This window comes from Peromyscus eremicus, chromosome 8b (genome assembly GCF_949786415.1).
Source record: "Peromyscus eremicus chromosome 8b, PerEre_H2_v1, whole genome shotgun sequence".
Classification (NCBI taxonomy): Eukaryota; Metazoa; Chordata; class Mammalia; order Rodentia; family Cricetidae; genus Peromyscus; species Peromyscus eremicus.
The window spans coordinates 32,626,650-32,646,788 of NC_081424.1; the positions used below are offsets into that span (position 1 = coordinate 32,626,650).

The 20,139-nt window shown below is 41.0% G+C and overlaps 3 protein-coding genes across 3 annotated transcripts; all 3 read right to left on the bottom strand.

Moving 5' to 3' along the window:
• On the bottom strand, positions 1-1,047 carry LOC131918866 (trace amine-associated receptor 4-like). Its single transcript, XM_059273030.1, is given in 2 exon segments — positions 1-578; positions 581-1,047. Coding segments are annotated over 2 exon segments (1,041 nt in total). The 5' UTR covers positions 1,044-1,047.
• Positions 1,048-7,858: 6,811 nt separating this feature from the next.
• On the bottom strand, positions 7,859-8,890 carry LOC131918867 (trace amine-associated receptor 3). The gene has a single exon (XM_059273031.1). It carries the CDS (start codon positions 8,888-8,890, stop codon positions 7,859-7,861), a length of 1,032 nt encoding a protein of 343 aa, XP_059129014.1.
• A 9,420-nt stretch (positions 8,891-18,310) lies between these two features.
• On the bottom strand, positions 18,311-19,291 carry LOC131918868 (trace amine-associated receptor 2). The gene has a single exon (XM_059273033.1). The coding sequence runs from the start codon at positions 19,229-19,231 to the stop codon at positions 18,311-18,313; it is 921 nt and encodes a 306-aa protein (XP_059129016.1). The 5' UTR covers positions 19,232-19,291.
• Positions 19,292-20,139: the final 848 nt, after the last annotated feature.

Sequence of the window (20,139 nt, forward strand, 5' to 3'; positions counted from 1 at the left end):
CTAAGAATGTGTAGGATGCAGGTTTGAGGTAGAAGAGTCAGAACGGAAGATCATTCCTGTGACTATCATCCTCAGGGCTTTGCGAAACCAAGGATAGAACATGCCATATATGATGGGATTGAAAGTGGAATTAAAGTAAGCTAGCCATTGGAACACATTATACAAATCTTCAGGGGTTGTAAAATCAATGAAAGGGTCTGTGATTGTCAAGATGAAAAATGGCAGCCAGCACAACACAAACACTCCCATGACGATGCTCAAAGTCTTGGTGGCCTTGCTTTCCTTTTTGGATATGACCTTCCCCTTGCTTTCTGAGAGGGCCTGTTTTGTCCCAGGACCTGTGCCAATCTGCCTGGCATGCTTTCGGGCAACTGTGAAAATGTGTATGTAAATCCCCACCATGACTGTCCCAGGCAGAAAGAAGGCTATGAAAGAAGCTAACACCCCCCAGAGCTTGTTAAATATCAACACACACAAACCTGTACAGTCAATGGCTGCAACAAAATCCTCAGCACCGATCAAATTTAATTCTGAGAATACCAGGCCAAAGGCAAAAAAGATGGGAACGGACCAACTACAAGTAGAAAGACCTCTATGACAGGGACGGTGATTTTGGTGACATAATGCAAAGGGTCACACACAGCATAGTAGCGGTCAACTGAGATGAAGCAGAGGTGGAAAATGGAGGTGGTGCAGAGCATAATGTCACAGCTGCTGTGAACTTTGCAAAAGAGGTCTCCAAAATACCAGCAGGACTCTACGGACCTGACCATACTGAAAGGCATGACCACACAGCTCAACAGGAAGTCCGTGGTGGCCATAGAGAGAATAAGGAAGTTGGTTGGGGAGTGGAGCTGTTTGAAGTGGGCAATAGAAATGATCACAACCATGTTTCCCAGCATGGTCATCACTATTGCTCCAATCATGACAAGGTACATGGCATAGACAACAAACGTGGGCCTCTCCCTCCTAAGGCAGGAATTGTTTGCCACCGCAAAGCAAAACTGTACTTCTGGGGGGCTCCAGTTGTCAGGTGCATTCATTGTCTTTGTCTTGGGAAATGTATGAGTCCTTTTCAAAAGAGCTGTGTTTATTTCTGTGGAGAAAAAAAGAAACAGAACAACAAAACCATTAGCAGGGCAATTGTCCATTGAATCTTAGCTAGCTTGCAAGTCTGAACCAAGTTGGAAGTCTCTATGAACCAGGAAAGTGTTTTCTCTAAACCTCATGTGCATAGGAATCACTTGTGGATCTTCCTAAAACTTGAACTCTGGTTCTAAGGTATGAGGCTGCAAGTTTGAAATATCACAACCTCCCAGGAGAGAACCATGTTAGTGTGAGGTCATACCCTGAGCAGCAAGGCAACTGAAAAATCCTGGATTGATAGGGTTACCCAATACCCATATATGTCAGGTAGAAGCATATGCCATCTTATTAGAGTCCTAATTCCACAAACTGATCGAGAATTTTTCCTGTCCAGTTCTATTAATCTATTTTCTATATTAAAATCCCTTCAAGAATGATCATGAGCAGTACAATTGCTAATTAGATTAAATGATGGTTATAATCTGCAGCTGTCCTGTTTTTTTTTATAAAACAATCTTCCCTGTGAGCTGCTGCCTCTGCCACTGGGAAGCATTTCTCTTTGCCATGTGACGAACAGAGTCTGTAGAATTTAGAGTAAAAGTATAGTCTAGATTGCAAGACCGTATGTACATAAATAAGGTCCAAAGTGAGGAAAAATGACTGAAATAACTAACAGACTCCATAACTCTCATGGCTGTGGTTTCATTTAGCATCTGCATTCAGAAACTAGAGTTGTGGCTAAGGACCCTCGGGGACATAAATTCCGAGTTTCGAATTGATAACAAATTGGATACACAGGTGTGTATTGCTCAACCTGCCATTTTATACCATTAATAAGCTGAAAACAATGGGGCTGACTCACCCAGGCTTTGACACAGGTTTGTTTTTCCAGTGCCCACTCTGGACACGTCTCTCTGGTAGCCAATGGGAAGCATTTGTGAGATCCAGAACCAGACTGGAGAAATGGACTTTGGCCTGAGAACAGACCAATACTCCCTGACCCCTTGGGAAAGTGATGCCACAATTGCATCCTGAACCAGATTGACATGAAGAAGACAGTACTAAGAACATAGAACCTTTGAAAACAACGTTTCTATCGTTAGCTGTGATGCCTAAGTCTTTGTTTCCTGTGTCTGTCTATTATTTGGAATATTAACACTATAGCATATTTTATTGGCTTAGGATATAGAAATTTAATTTGTAAGTTTAGTACATTTTCTTTTTCAATTGTATCAACTGATACTGTAATTAAAATGAAGTTGAGATATTAAGCTGTAGGAAGTCAAATATAAGAAGCTCCACCCAACACAGATAATCAGATCCACGGCACAGATTATTTGATTATGTATTGATTTGGTCCCAAGCTATGAGACTAAAAATAATAAAGTCTTAAACACATGATTACCTCATTGAATAAATTAATGTTGCCAGGTAGTAGTGACACACGCCTTTAATCCCAGCATTTGGGAGGCAGAGGCAGGTGGATCTCTGTGAGTTCGAGGCCAGCCTGGTCTCTACAGAGCCAGTTTCAAGACAGCCAGGCCTGTTACAGAGAGAAACCCTGTCTCAAAAAAACAAAACAAACAAACAAACAAACAAAAAAGAGTAACTTTAGAGATAACCAAGAATCACCACAAAATTCCTCCGGCGTTTCCCACAACTGCTTAGTCATAAAAATTGTATTTCCCAAATGAAACTTTACAATCTCCATTATGTCATTGTACAGTTATTAACATTTTAAGTTTCAGTTTTTTTCAAGCTAATGCTGAAGGAAGCAGGCCAAGGCACCTTGGCCTGAGCACCGCCTTTTTGACTTCAGACTCCATTTTACCTGTAGGCTGAAACAAAATTCAGGTTCCCAAGCCCTAGAGGAGCTGAGAACCTTCCAATAGCTGGCCCACCCCCTCCATGAACCCTAGAAATCATCATGGTGCATCTGTAGCGCTTTAGAAACATCCTGGCTGTTCCTAACAACAGAAGGAACACATGCGTGGTACTGAAAAGTTTGCATTGTATGTTGATTGACAACGATGAAACTTTCCAGGAAGCCCCTAATCTGGTCAAAATTGTAACTGTGACTTGGCAACAAATGCTTATCATTTTTATGCTTAAATACTTGCCTCAACTGGCATTCCGGGGTCACAGTTCACCTCCAGAGTCTGTTCTGCGGCCTTGATCCATCACCAGCTCCCTCTCTCCCAGACATCTCTTATGCTGCCCTGCATTAATTGCTCTGGTGTCTGCTTGGGCTGATTTGGAGCCTCCGACCACAACAACGCCTCAGAAAAGTGAACTTACCTCGAGATTGTAAAGTATGTTTTTGAGAGACGAGCTGAGGAGCCTAGCCAAGGCTGTGAGCATATTTGCAAGTACTCTAAGTGTGAGCTGCACCCCAGCCAGGGTTTTCTTAAAAACACGGAATGAAACATTTCTACCAGCTCCCAGTGTCTGATCTCATTCCTGTTGCATAGTTATACACACTACGGAAATAGTTAAAGGTTCCACTGAGACAAAAGATAGAATAAAATATAGTTACATGTCCTTGGGAGATAGTTCAACAGATGAACATTAGCTGAAGACAGATGATAGAGGAAAACACACACAGTGTTTTAAAATGGTTCCCTGGGAGAATAGCTAAGGTAATGTCACTAAATCCCTATCCCAACCTCCTGACCAGCAGCTGTATGCACCACTCTGACTGTTGAACTAGTGCTTTGTTATAGGAAACTGTCAGGGAAGTGAGTGGAGATGAACTTTTGTGTATAATTATAAAGCTTGAAATGATAAAGATCCTCCCCCACCCTCCACATTTTTGGTAATTGTCTCCAAATTAAAAAAAAATCTTTACAGAAATTTTTAAAACAATAAAATAGGAAATCCTTCATAGTGTCTCTGTTCCACAATAGGAAGTTAATATTCTTTTAAACTGTAAGATTTCCCCCAAACTTGAGCATCAGAGGGGTAAATTAATTACTGTATTTCCCACCATCACTCAGGAAAGCATGGAAAATTGTTGGTTATTTCTTTAGGAAGTGGGAAGAAAGATTTGCCAATAATTCTGGAGAGGAGAAAGAACTGGAACTTCCTGGCTCAACGTTAGCTCCTTGAGGGAGAAGTTTACCCACTAATGAAACAGACACGAGGACTGTGGGATACTGATTCTGGAAAGGCAAGATGGACATGGTGTGCACACCTGTAACCCCAGCGTTCCGGAGGCTGAGGCAGGAGACGACACACTGGAGGCCAGCCTAGGGACATAGCAAGACCCCGTCTGGAAAAACTAGAAAGAAAATAACATATTGCTCCAAGCTGAAAACACAACAAACTAATAAACAAATGAGAAAGGACTTAATATGGTAACTGTCCCCAGATGTTAAATGCCTGAAGAACAGCAATGTCTATGTATTTCTCTCAATTGAGAGATAGTATTCCACAGCTCAATGACATAAATACATGGGGGGAAAAAACTAGAAGACACATCACATCAGCTTTACCAGACATACTGTTTTTATTTTAAGTGTTAGAGATCTCAAACTTCCCATGTTGGGGACTATCTGCAAAAACATTGATTTCTTCTTACCCAGTGCTTCTGACTCAGGCATTAGTTTCTTAGGTAGGAGAGCATGTGGGGTACCAGGAGATCTGTTCTCCCCATGCCTCCCTAGGATTACAGTGATCATTTTGAAATGTGCCAGGTTTGTTTTGACACAAGTGTGGCTTCCCTCTATGGACCAATAACAGCAGCAACAACAACAACAACAAGCCACCCAAAAGCAATCTGTATTTTTTCCCGTTTTATAATACAATTAGAGAACCAAATCTCCTTCCTTTTACTGGGATTTGGTTCTCTAATAGGTAACTTAGGGCAACAGTTATTGAGCCAAGAATAACTAGTGTGCCAGTCTCTTACCAGGCAAAAGAGCATGGTGTTCCCTCAGTCCTCTACTCCTCGCTCATTTCCCACTCTGTAATAGACACATAGGACATAGGGTCATGCTCCTGGGAGTGGCTCCTGGCAGGCTGTGCCGTCCTCTGTATTTAAGCATAAAATGTGCCTCTTGAGGCTGCGTTTCCTGTGTCCTCACAGTTTGCAGCTGACCCTTTCATCACCTGAGCTCTTCTGCCAGCAGAGATCACAGGAAGCCACTAGAGAATGGGCTCCAGAGAGCAAACTAGCTTTGTGACCTTATGGCTGTGGCCTCAGAGACAACTCAGATTTGTCTTACACAAGGTCAAAGGTGGGGGAAGTGGGAAATGGGAAGTAGGAAAGAAGGAGCAGAGGAACACAGGAGGAGACAGAGAAGGAGGAGAAAGTGTAGCCCAGCAAATGTTCACCTTACCTCTTGTGCTAGATTATTTGCCTTTTTTAAAGATTTGATTTAATTATGTGTCTGGATGGGATGGGGTATGTGTACAGGAGTGCAGTTGCTCTCAGAGGCCATAGAACTGGCATCTTCCCGGAGCTGGAGTTATAGATAATAGCAAGCCTACTGATGTGGGTACAGGGAAATGAACTCAGGTCCTCTGTTTGAGCAGTGCACACTCCTAATCTCTGGGCCAGGCCATCTCTCAGCCTCTATTTGGCTCTTTGAAACAGGGTGTGGCTGTGCAGTCCTGGCTGACCTGAAACTGGCTAGGTAGCGTGGGCAGGCCTCTGGCTTGTGAGCAACGGAAAATATATTCCAGCATCAGTTCTTCACAAAGGAATTTACTTTGTAAACATTATCTAGCTGTAAGTTTTAAAACACCTATAATCCTAGTATTCAGGAGGCAGAGACAGGAGGATTGCCACAATTGTCAACTTGGGCAATATAACAAACCAAGTGTCTTTTCAAAAAAGGGGGGAGAAAAGAAAAACAGAGGAAGAGGAAGGTCTAGTCACAGTTCAGTGTAGAGATATGCCTTGCACACAGGAATCCCTGACTTTGATTCTCAACATGCCCTCATGAGGACGCATATGAAATGGGACAAGTATATCATGATGTGAATAGCTTCATAACTGCTAGGGAGCATGCCTCCATTACAGTTCTGCACATTGTTTCAGATCATTTCCTTTAATCACAGAGACCACAAAATTATTAAAATTCAGCTTAAGTATTTCATTAAAAAATATAGAATCAAATTTTTCATATTTAAACCAACTTGCTAAAAATTAACTTTATTGCCTTCTAAGGAATTCACTCATGAAATCAAACACATTTGTGAGTAGGGATGATGGCATGGCCAGAGATGTGAAGATTTGATTTTGTGCTCAGTTGGGATAACAAGACTCATCTTTCCATGCTTTCCAGATTGAGAACACATAAATGTATAATGTGTTTTTAATTTTTAAAATGTTATGTGTTGGTGAGAGAGAGATGTGTGTTTGTGAGTGCTTGTGGGTGCAGGCTTGTGCCACTGAATCCAGTGTGAAGGTCAGAGGGCAATCTTTGGTGTTGACCTTCACCTTCCCACTTGTTTAAGATGGGTCTCTTTGTAACAAGGGAAAGCCCCATTTCATGATATGTTTAACAGAGGATAGATAGTACTGCCACGCAGCAGGGTGAGGAACTTCCAACAAAGGAACTATTTACAAAGCCAAATGTGGACATTGGTTTAACAGAAACAGCAAGAGAAAACCTGGTACCTAAAACCAATGGCAGTCTGGCATTCATGCTACACCAGAAAGGCACTGGAAGGGTACAGTTGCAGAATTTCCACACATGGCTGTGTGGACACCACATGACCTTTTCCTGAAAACTACAGCCAGCCCTGGGGCACATTTACAGAAGATACCTATGTGGAAAGCTTGACTCATCTCACCCTTCCTCTAACCACTGACCCCTTCCTGCTGTTTCCCACTGGAGAATACTATGGAAACCCTGGGCAAAGAGGGCTCTTGAATGCAATCTGTCTGGAGTAAGTGGAGAAAGTCAGAGAGGTAACCAGCACCTAGCTTGGGAACTAAGGTATTTAAGAGAATTGTGTCAAATAAAGCAGTTCACTAGAGGCTCCATCAAATCATACAAATCTTCCCATGAATTCCTAAAGCACAATTAGACAGGATCCAAAACCGTTAGCACTTTAAATTCTTTATTCTGAAGACAGTCCTTGTCTTGAGGGTATAAATTTATTCCATGTTACACTTCATATTTCTTCTACACAGTTTTTTTTTTATTGTTGTTGTTTATAGCAGACAGAGGTAACTCCACTCTGGATGCAGACTCAGTTAATCAATGAATTTATCGGTTAAATGGTTAAAGCTGTTGGAAGGTGTTTTTGGCATCTTACAGAACTGCATTTGCTGAAATGTCATAGATAGACCAGTGTTTGCAGTGATCTGGTGTCTTAGTCACTGTTCTATTGCTGTGAAGAGACACCATGACCAAGGCAACTTATAGTAGAAACAGGTTATTGGAGTCTTACAGTTTCAGAGGGTGAGTATGGCAGTAGCCAGTAGACATGCCACTGGACCAGTAGCTGAGAGCTTACATCTTGATGTGTAAGCTCTAGACAGAGACAGAGGGACCTAACTGGGAGTGGCTGGCTATTAACACCTCAAAGCCCACCCCCAGTAACACTCCTCCAGCAAGGCCACACCTCTTAATCCTTCCCAAACAGTTCCACCAACTGGGGACGAAATATTCAAAGATATGGGCCAATAGGGGCCTTCTCATTCAAACCACCATACCTGGTTTTGAAAGGATCAACATAGTGTCACTTTCTGTATTCAATTCATATTCACAGTGTTGTTTGTTTGTTTGTTTGTTTGTTTGTTTGTTTGTTTGTTTCCTTAATGTGCTTCAGGAAAGAGATTTGTGGTTTCTGAATTGGAGCGAAATATTTTTCCTGACACTATATGCCCAAGAGCTTTGCGAAACCAGGGGTAGAAAAAGCCATGGATGAGGGGGTTGCAAGTAGAGTTGAAGTACCCAAGCCATACCAGAAGATCAAGCACTATGATGGGTGTGGAGTAGTCTAAATATGGATCAATCAAAACAGCCAGAAAGCAAGGCAACCAACATGCTAGAAATACCCCCATGACGATACCCAGGGTCTTAGCTGCTTTCCTGTCCTTTTTCTTAGACAGGTTTTTTCTTACTTCTCCTTTTGTGTTCTCCTGCCTATTGTTGAGGGCTCGAGCATGTCGTTTGGAAACAATAAAAATTTTACCATAAATACCAACCATGATGGAGCCAGGCGTGAAGAAGCAGGTAGTGAACAGTATTGTCCCCCAGAACTTGTTGAATGTAAGTGCACAGAAATTGAAGCAAGCCACAAGAATCTCGTAGCTCTGCATACCGGAAACATTGGCCTCTGATAGAACTAAGCCAAAAGAAAAAAGAGCAGGGGCCACCCAGCAAAAAGCCAGCAGCCTCTTGATCATGGACACCGTCATAGTGGTGGTGTAGTGCAACGGATAACACACCGCATAAAATCGGTCGACGGCAATGGAACACAGGTGGAATATGGAGGTCAGGCTCAGCATCATGTCGAAGCTTGCGTGGAATTTGCAAAAGCCGCCACCGAAATACCAGCAGCTCTCCACTGATCTCACCATGCTGTAAGGCATGATGACAAAACCCAGCAGGAAGTCCGTGGTTGCCATGGAGAGGATCAGGAAGTTGGTGGGAGAGTGGAGCTGTTTGAAATGTGATATGGAAATCATGATCACCAAGTTCCCAAAGATGGTGATCACCATGGCTCCGGTCATAAACGAGTACATTATCACACGGACACGAAAAGAGCGATCGGTGGGCGGACAGGATTTATTCCCAAATTTGGGGCAGCTGGATAAGTCTTCGGGAATGTAAGCTAGATCCATGATGATTGGTCCTTCGAATTTCTTTCCAGGAGGAAGTCAGGGTTTCTTCTTTTCTTCAAATGATGGCAGTGAACTTCACCTGTCTGGAGCATAGCAATGTTCAAACTCATCTGCCATCAATTGACTCTAAACATCAGTAATTCAAAAGTTCAAAATTATACCTACTGTGTTTATTTTCTGAGTTAGTTGCCACATTAGAAAAATGAAAAACTTCAACTGTTTATGCTTCCCCGTGTTGATCGTTTTTATTCTTGCCCATCCATCCCTCCCTTCACTCATCGTGTGTTACCTTATGTACTGTTTTATTCCAGTTAATGAAATGGAATAATTTTTTGGTTGACATTTATCATAAGCAACCTCATTCGCAGAACTTGAACTACAATAACTTTACATGTCTTTCACCATCAAAATACTGAACATGTAAAATCTTAAGTCAAACCACAAAGTTTTTCCCTATGTGTTTGTTCAAGAATTTGATTTCTTCAAGTGCAAAAATTCTATAGCTATTTTAGGCACCAAAAATAACATACTGCTAAGGAAAAATATTTGTAAGTAAACATTTCAAACAGTTTACCATTGGGATATTTTATTTCCCTATTCAAGCTGATAAAGCTGGCATGTCTGCAGACACATTTATTTGCCAAAAGTCAGACATATAATGCAAGATGTCATTGTGCAATTAAAATCTATTGAAAATTTACTGGACACATAAGAGACATAATGATATCACACTGAACTTTAACTGCATAACTTAATTTCCTTAGCCTTAAAAACAAAAATGTTGTAAGCTCTGCTTGAAATAAAAATTATGATCCAAAATTCTAATACAGAAAACAAATATTTGTACATGCCAATGAGTAACATAGACACCGCTATTCTCTTAACGGGTTCTCCAATTTTAGGACCTAGAACTAACACTAACTGTGATTCTCTCTTTATTTCTAGTTCCACAGGTCAGAAAATAATGTTGAGTTCTATATAAACCATTAAACCGTCATCTGGAAGCATAAAGTGGTAGCTTACTCCACCACTCCAGAGGCTGAGTCAGGAAGGTCACCAGACTCTCAAACCTGCCTGAGCTACACGGTGAGTTCCAGAGACTCTGTCTCAGAAACAAACAAATATACAGACAAATAGGTATCTTTAAACACAAACTCTCAGGTTTAAATTCTGTTTTTAAGGACTTCAAATCATTCTGAACCTAAAGGACAATTTTGTCTCAAGAGATTTGTGTTGATTTCTGTTAAACATGCTAAGATAAAAGCAACAGAGTGACAGTATAACTTCATGCATAGTTTCATAAAATAGACTAAGACTATTATAAGTAGAAATGACAGGAAATGTGCTAGGAAAGATATGGTACATTTATTAAGATTTGTGACTAAGTGTTTTCTGTTTTATTCTCTGTACACATTTAAGACTGAAATAGGCAAGACTGTTTAGAAATCATTGCAGGACTCCAACTAAGGTGAAGAGAAGGGAAACATTTCTCCTATAAATTTGCTTTGTAACTATGTGTGGGGTTTATACTCATAACATCGAAAATAAAAAGCAGCAACAACTTCCAGTTCATAAATAAGCCTTATCTGTTGACAATGGGCAGGGATGTATTTTCTGAACATTTTTTGAAAAGCAGGTAGGAGCAGGCAGATTTTTAGATAACAGATTATTACAAAGGATGGGCAGAGGAACTTCTCTTCCATAGAGCAGGGCAGAAGGCAAATAAGAAGTATGGTGAACTTTTCCCATAATTTGCATTAAATGCTGTTTTATTTGAAAATTAGTAGAACAGAAATATCTACTAAAATGGAGTATGGGAGAATGTGTTAGACATGGAGTAGGAAGGAAGGAATCTATGGAAACACATCTTCCATAAGGACCACATTTACCTTTTTTGGTTGATAAAGGGGAGAAACCCACCTTGACTTGCAGGCAGGTCAGTCTATGGCCCTGCAGGTGTATCAAGTGTGTATTTCAATATCTGTTCCCATGGAAATTCTGATGTACACTCCCCTCCCCTCAGTCTCTCACACTGCACCTTTAACAGTGATCTCCACGCTGTCTTGAAAATGTCTACTCTAGCCAGGCTGTGGTGAAACTACGTAGACCAGGCTGCCCTTGAACTCCAAAATCCCCCTGCCTCCCAAGTGCTGGAATTAAAGGCTTGGGTCAGAAGCTATTTAGAAAAACTTCCCCCGTTGGAATTAATCTTATAAGATTATTGATGTAACCAAAGGAAATAGAGAGTGGTGAGTCCAGTTCTTCTGACGATTTCAAATACTCTTTTCCTTCTAGCACTGTGCCTTGTCTTAATGTAAATTTCTAGAGAAGTGAGGTAGCATTCTATTTATTTGCTAACTCTGATGACACAAAACAAAGCCATCTTTAGGGCAGGAATCACTTGTTCAATTAAATAGTAAGACGTTAGCCCCAACACATCATCGAAACCTAATTAGTAAAGCACTCTGTCTCCTGGCATTCTTTAATCTGTCTTGGAAAATATTAAGATAATTGCACAACAGAAAATGTTGTTTAGCAAACAGCAAACAAACCCTTCCCTCCTACCAGCCCCCCACCAAATAAAGCAAAACTCAGATAACGGTAAAAATTTTGGCTATCTAAAAGTTTCAAAACTACTTGCCCCAAATTTTTCTTCTTTTATATTGTTCTATTTTGCTTTTTGAGACAGGCTCTCACTCTGTAACCAAGGCTGGCTTGGTACTCACGGCAGCCCAGCTTCTTCAGCCTCCCTGGTGCTGGGATTACAGACACTATTACACCCACTACGCCAAATGTAAGTTTGCTTCATTGCATGGTCCCAGCTGTTCCATGTATATAAAATACCTCCGATCTTCAAGTGGCCACTGCGATTGCACGCTGGGACCAGTAGTAAACTCTAGCTCTCCCGGCCCCTTTTCCAATGAACCTCCTTCATCCCTTTCTGTCTGCCATTCATTACCGATTTATCTGGGCAGCGAAAGTATTTATGGCCTCAGCCTGTCCTAATAAACGTAATCTGCCGGCCAGCCTTGTTCTCATTTCCTGGAAATGGGCTTGAAACAAAAAAATCAGGCCACCTCCCCCCCCCAAAGACACATCTTCACAATGTTCGCATGCTGTTTGTACACTCCTCGAACTGGACAAGAACTATTTTAGATCATAGAGATCTGGCGTTTCTGGTGTGGGCATTCCGTGTGTTTGGAATGAGGGAGCAGTTCTGGGAAGCAAGCAGCAACAAAAAATCTTAAGCAAATGCTGCATGCAGGGGAAGATATTAAAATAATGCATGGCATCTGGAAGTGATTTGAATAATAAACGTTATTTTTGTTAAAATGCCAAAGAAGAAAATGCATCTTAACTTAATTGAAATACCTTACAATTATTGAATCATGCCTTATATACTTCTTTAACTTAGTAAAAACATTTTATATGTTACATAGAAACTTGTAAACCCTACCAAACCAATTTTGATGGAAATATTAAACCCTTTTACAGGAACACCACAATAATTATTTTCCGGTTAGGGAGACAAAACTCTACCTTTTCTGTTACAACCCATGGGTAACACATTCTAATCCCCAAACATTTGTGTTAGTGAAAAATGGTCAATTTGTTTCCAATTTTTTTTATGATAAAGTACCTTTTGTTTCTTAGAATGTTAGTTTCACCTCATTGAGTTTCTTCTGGTGTCTTTGGTGGGTGTGATGCAGGAAGTTCTGGAAAGTTCGGTGCAGAGAATTAACATCCCCTCATATATCAGTTTGTCTGTGCTCTCAAGAGGGCTGCAATGAAGAAGGCAGATCCAGGATGGGGAGAGAAGGCTTCATGCAGATTCCTGATGTAATCACCATTGCACTTTCTTCCCTTGAGGATATTATAATAGTCCGTGGACTTCAGTGTCCCAGCGAATTTCAGTTGGCTTTTTCCAAATGAAGGACAGTAATTTCAGATCTGATGTCTTGGTTATTTGGCTTTCATTCTAGAAAGAGAATGTGCCCAAACTGCCATATACTAAAAATACATGAAACTAACCTAAATGCTGACTGATATCCAAGGCAAGAGTAATTGTATTTTTTATTATTTATTTATTTATTTATTACAGCCCAATTACAGTTTCTCCTCTCTCCCTCCTCTCTTCAACCTTCCCACCCACCCACCCCCATTCACGCCTCCTCCCTTCTCTTCAGAAAAGGGCAGGCCTCCCATGTATATCAGCCAACCATGGCATGTCAAGTTGCAGTAAGACTAGGCACCTCTTCTCCTACTAAGGCTGGATGAAGCAACCCAGTAAGAGGGAAGGGTCCCAAAAGCTGGTAACAGAGTCAGAGACTGCCCCTGCCCCCACTGTTAGGAGACCCACAAGAAGACCAAGCTACACAACTGTAACATGTATGTGGAGGACCTACATCAGTCCCATACAAGTTCTCTGATTGGCGATTGAGCCTCTGTGAGCCTCTAAGAGCCCAGGTTTGTTGATTCTATGAGTTTTCTTGTGGTGTCCTTGTCCCTTCTGGCTCCCATAATCCTTCCTCTGCCTCTTCTATAGGATTCCCCAAGGTCTGCCTAATGTTTGGCTGTGGGTCTCTGCATGTTTCCATCAGTTGCTGGGTAAAGCCTCTCTGGCAATAATCTATGAGTATAGCAGAATATCATTAGGAATTTTTTTTTTTTTTGCAACTTTGGAAATCAATATGGCAGAAAACTAGGAATTGATCTACCTCAAGACCCAGCTCTATCACTCCTGGTTATATCCAAAGGACACTCTACCGTACCACAAGAATACTTGCTCAACATTAATAGCAGCCTTATTCATAATAGCCAGAAACTGGAAACAACCTAGATCCATCAACCGAAGAATGGATAAAGTATGGTACATTTATACAATGGAGTATTTATTATTCATCTGTTAAAAACTATGGCATCATGAAATTTGCGGACAAATGGATGGAACTAGAAAAGATCATCCTGAGATAACCCAGACCCAGAAAGACAAATGTGGTGTGTACTCACTTATAAGTGGATATTAGCCATAAAGTAAAGGATAACCATGCTACAATCCATAGACCTTAAGCTAACTTAAGGAAGGATCAAGGGGCGGGGCGGCGGAGGCAGGGGAACACATGGATCTCACTGTGAAGGAGAAATAGAATACACATCACAGGTGGACAGGGGATGGGGTGGGGGGTCTGGATGGGGGTGGGTGTGGAACAGGAAGGATCAGGTTGGGGGAAGATGATGGGAGAGAGTACCGGGAAAGACAACTGGAATAAGGGGTATCCCTGGGGTGAGCTAGAAAACTAGTACAACGGAAACTCCCAGGAATCTGTGAGGGTGACCCTAGCTAAGACTCCTGGCAACCGGAAATATAGAGCCTTAACCAGCCATCTCCTGTGACCAGGTGATATTTCCAGTGGAGACATTGGGACCCCAACCCAGTCACATAACCTTTGACTTACAATTTGCCATGCCTACAAGATATGCTGGGATACAGGTGGCACAGAAATTGTGGGAATGGCCAACCAATGACTGGTCCAGCTTGAGACCCATGTTATCAGAGGGAGCACATCCCTGACAGTCCCTGGAGGGCCAGGACCCAGAGGCTGGACAGCCCTGAGACCTAGGATAGAACCAAAGAATAATTGTCTTAATTGTTTGTTTTCACTCTGAATGAGAAAATATTGGTGTGGAAAGGAAGTATTTGTTTTTACTTCAATAATTTGTACCAGTTTGGCTCAAGTACTTGGTGGGAGGGGGATGAGGGGAGAGAGAGAAGGAGAATATATCAGATCATTTCAGTTTAAAAAATGATCAAGAGATGGAGAGGTGTTCATGAGGTCCCACTGGTTCCTGAGGAGATAAAGACAGCTGATGGTCACTGGGGGAGGTGGGAACCATTTTCCTCAGGGTTATAGAAACTACTAAGTTATTCAGGCTCCAGTAAATAGCTCTACAGCCATGCGTTTGCAGGTGAACCTAATTAAACCCCATAGATAGCACACACACACACACACACACACACACACACAGAGACAGACAGAGAGAGAGAGAGACAGAGACAGAGACAGAGAGACAGAGACAGAGACAGAGACAGAGAACAAATTAACAATCCAAAATAACAGTAAAATAGAGGAACACTTGCTGGGAAGAAAAGGACTTCATTGGGAGTATGAAGAAATGAGTGTAATAAGGGATGAAATGACCAAATATGTATTTGTATATGAACTCTCAAAGAATAATAAAAATGAAAACAAAGTGACTAAATCATCTTAGGCTCTGTTATACTAGATTAGTTCACATAACTGTACCTGGTTTAAATCGTTTCCTTTTGGAAATTTTTTCCTTATTTTTTATTTTGTGCTTTTAGTCTTTTTAACCATTTTACTTCCTCCCTTTGGGCTGTGAGGAGCCAACTTGTCACAAGGACAGTGAGGATGGGAGGCAGCTTCCAATCTAGAGAAAAGTGATAGGGCCATCTTTGAGCTGCATTTGAGCAAGACTAATTTTTAATCTGACTACTTAATAGTCATTCTCTCATTTTAATCTCTGTAATGAACTAAGTTCAAAGCAAACTTGTTGAGTGTTATTTATAATGTTAATTGCCATGGTAAAAATAAATTAATTAAATAAAAATATTCCATATTACAAGATTTACATACATATATTAAAACCCATGTGAACACAGACATGTCTTGTGGGGCGTTTACCCACCAACCCCACAGTTCCCCAGAGTTTTCTTGAGTGCGAGCAGCAGGACATATTAGATAGAAGGATTTATTGCGGAGAATATCATGGAGATAAACAGATAGAAAATAAAGGATAGCCTTGAGAGGGCCTGGAACCTATTCCAATGGCCCTCGACTATCTCTGCCCCAGGGTTTTTATAGAGATGCCAAGGGGTGGAGCAAAAGACCTCCTCCCCCAGCACAGCCAAGTGCAGACCATCTCAGACACCTGCACTCAGGCCCGTGGTCCTAATCATCCTCTATGCGGACCTGCTGGGTAAAGCCACAAGGAAGCCAAGAACGGGCTCCCACAATGTCTGAAATTAAAATTTTGTAAGATGGGGTTGGAGAGATGGCTCAGCAGTTAAGAGCACTGACTGCTCTTCCAGAGGTCCTGAGTTCAACTCCCAGCAACCATATGGTGGCTCACAACCACCTGTAATGAGATCTGGTGCCCTCTTCTGTCCTGCAAGGACACATGCAGACAGAATACTGTATCTATAATAAATAAATCTTTAAAAAAAAATTGTAAGATACTACCTTAAATTCATTCAGGGATTCTAATATCTATTTCCCTCTAATTGGTTTTTCATTGAGAATGTTGCTTACAGCTTGCACTACACTCAGATCCCTGGTGCCCACTTTAAAGAATAGATGGCTAACTTTTCAGGAATGTTGGCATCACATTCATACCTTAAAATCAGATAGAAGGCTTTTAGGGGGCTATCATTTGTATGACACAGACAGTGTCAAACTTTACATTTCATTTTTCCTTCTGAGAAGTAGAAACATTTGCCAGCCCGTCTTGCTGGCACAACACACAGACTATAGCCCACCATTAATGAGTCTCAATTTGCAGTCAGCAAAAGGCAGTAAACGCCAAATAGAAAGTCACTAGTACCTGATCTTCCCTTTAAATCATGAGATTTATTTTTGGCTTCCCTTCTCCACTCCCATTCTCAATACATATAGATATTGATCAAACAATGACGGATTCCAAACATAAGATATTTGCTATTGCATTTATTAATCATCACATCCAGTACAATACAAGCTATTCATAAAACCTAGGAAGTCACAGAAGAGAGTTCTGCCGTCGTAAGTGGAGAATAGGCAGTGGCCATGACCAAGAGAATGTGTTGATGAGAACTTCCAAGGGATCTGTGCCACTATTACAGTTTTTCAGTTTTTCTTCTCTCTGTGTTTCATCTATTTATTTGTGTGTGCATATGTGTGCACGTGTGTGCGCACACCCAATGGCCCATGTGTGGAAGTCAAAGGACAGTTTCATGCAAGAACTAGTTCTCTCCTTTCCCCCATATGGTTTTTTGCAAGAACTGGTTCTCTCCTTTCCCCCATATGGGTGCCGCGATTGAACCCAGACTTTGTAGCCCGCACATTCATCCACTGAGCCATCTCAACCACCCTCCAAATCTTTATTTAAAAAATACATTTGATCTCACCACAGTAAAAGCTAGTAAAAGTCTAACCTTCAGCTAGAAAATTGATGCTTTCTGCCAGAATGTGGGGTTTTGGTATTATTTAGTTAGCAATAATTTTTACTTGTTCATATTCCAAAAATCTGATAGATATGCTTAGGGACTGAGAAAGAAACATTAAATGAAGTTGTTGCACAAAATGTATGGTAATGACAGGAAGGAGAAATTCTCAAGTTCAGCTGCATTCTGATCCTCCTGAATAGAAAAAAAAGGGGCGGGGCTAGAGATGCTCAGAGGTCAAAAGCATTGACTGCTCTTCTGGAGGACCTGGGTTCAGTCCCCAACACCCACTTGGGATCTCACAACCATCTGTAACTCCAATTCTAGGGGATCCAATGCCCTCTTCTGGGCTCCAAAGGCACTGCATACACATGATACACAGACATGCATGGAAACTTAACACCTGTACATATAAAGTCTTTTTTTCAAAAGGTGTTTGCATATTCTTTTTATTCCTGCATTTTTCCTCATCTTCTATTCCTTTTCTAATTTTACTTCTTTTCTCCTAGTGCTATACAATGGCTAGATAGAATTTGGGTACAAAGAGGGTTTTTTTTCCCCTTAAATACTAGAAACCAAGAGCCTTTTATTGTAGCCAAATCTCTTCTCTCTGTCTCTGTCTCTGTCTTTCTCCCCCCCCCCCATACACACACATACACATACAACCTTGGGCAACCTCATCTTTTCTGTATTTTTTCCTTCAATCTGCCCATCTTAGAGTACACTATGGTAATTTAGGACGTGTACACAGAATGCTATAATCAAATCAGAGTGATAATCAGCCCCATGACTTCATCCGTGAATCATTTTCAAATATTGATAATTTCATTCTTTTTGGATCATTTTGAAATGTATCATAGTCATCCTGTTGTGCTAAGAAGTAGAAACTGTGTTGTTTTCATACCCTTTGTTACTAATTTTTAAGTTAGCTTAAATTCATTATACAGAATCCTCATTTTCCTACATACATTTCATTCGTTAAGCCTTTGCTATACAGTATTCATTATACATTATACATTTTCGTATATATATATTCACATATATTTACTTTGGTCTTATTTATTCCCCTCCCTCAGTGCCCTGGCCATGTTCTTGACCTTCGCTTGCTGGTCTTCTGTCCCCTATTAGCTCCTTGAAGCAACCTCCTTACCTCCTTATTCTTTGAGTTCCAGTCTGTGGTACACTAGTATAGATCAAGTCTATTGTGTTTCTTTTTGAGTAAACAGATTAGTATTATGGAAATGTGAGCTGAAAATTTTACCCAGCAAAATGTACTTCAGTGCTCTGCGAAACCAGGGATAGAAGAAACCATAAATTAAGGGATTACATGTGGAATTAAAATAGCCAAACCACGTTAAGGCGTCAAACAGAATCGCAGGTGTAGAGAAGTTCAGGAAGGGGTCTAACAGAATGGTGAAAAAACAGGGAAACCAGCACAGTAAGAAAACACCCATCACGATTCCTAAAGTCTTGGCAGCCTTTTTGTCTTTCCTCATTTGATTATTTTGACTTTCCGGCAAGTTATCAATTGCACGAGCATGTTTTTTGGATACTGCAAAAATTTTGCCGTAAATCCCCACCATCATAGAGCTGGGAGTAAAAAAACCGGCCACAAACAAAGTCGTCCCCCATAGCTTGTTGAACATTACTGGGCAGGAACTGGAACAAGCAACCAAGATGTCATAGCCTTCAATGCCATCAGCATAGGCCTCAGAGAAGACTACCCCAAAGGCGAATGCTCCAGGGACGGACCAGCAGACAAGCAGCAGCCGCTTAACAACTGGAATGGTCATTTTGGTGCAGTAATGCAAAGGGTGACAGATGGCATAAAACCTATCGACAGCCACTGAGCAAAGATGGAAGATGGACGTTATGCTAAGCATCAGGTCAAAGCTGTAATGGACCTTGCAAAAAGTAAGTCCGAAATACCAGCAGTTCTCCACCGACCTGACCATACTGTATGGCATGATGGTGAATCCCAACAGGAAGTCGGTGACTGCCATGGAGAGGATGAGGAGGTTAGTCGGCGTGTGAAGCTGCTTGAAGTAGGAAATGGAAATGATCATGGCCAGATTACCAAAGACTGTGATAAATATGGCTCCTGCCATAAATGAGTACATGGCAACTCGGACCCCTAAAGACCTTTCATTTTCTGGGCAAGATCCGTTTCCATATTCTGAACAATCAAGGGCTTCCTACAAAAAAGCAAGAACACATGGGCTTTTATCAGAGAAAAGACTTTATTTTTATTTCTGCTTTTACAAATCAATTCAAGAAAAAATATAAAAGACTCAAGGAAGACAATTATACTGAAATATATAAATATATATGACATGTTTTTTTCATTAATTTTATGATTTATAGAATTCTAAAGAATAGATTAAAGTTATTTACACTTTTCATGACTCAAGTTTTACCACCCACTCCTACTTCATTCTAACAGGATCTGTAATTAAGAAGTTGAAGAAGGAGAGGAGACAGAAAAGGGAAGCAGGAGGGGAGATGATAAAATAAATTTATTGACGACTTAACTCTAACTGAGTGTCCTTGTGTGTATAGAAACAGATAACTGCTAGAACATTCATACACTTCTTCCTCAGATGAACCTGGAATCCATCATCAGACTTGATTTGCTTGGCTTGTGTTGCCTCATAAACCTTAGGTTATTGTGTAAAAATAGTTTCATTCACATGTTCTATTGTTTCCTCTGTGTTTTGATTTTTTTCTCACTAAAGTTGTTTTAAGGTGGAAGTTATTGAATTACCCTTAATTATCTGGGAAAGCCATCCTCCTTAGCAAATCTCCAAGTATTAGCAAGCATCACACCCTCCAGGACAGCTAATCAAATGGTGGAGGTCAGAGTAAGCTTTCAGGAGTTGGGTCTCTCCTTCCACTGTGTGGGTCCTAGGGATGGAACTCCAAGCATCAGGCTCTGCAGTGATTATTTTTAACTTAAGCAACAAAACCAGCTGTAAGAAAGGGAGCAACTGACCCCAAGAAATGGATCCAAGGCAGTTTGGTTCCTCTT

Coding starts and splice junctions, on each gene's coding strand:
- LOC131918867 (XM_059273031.1), bottom strand. CDS start 8,890: ATGGATCTAGCTTACATTCCCGAAGACTTATCCAGCTGCCCCAAATTT.
- LOC131918868 (XM_059273033.1), bottom strand. CDS start 19,231: ATGTACTCATTTATGGCAGGAGCCATATTTATCACAGTCTTTGGTAAT.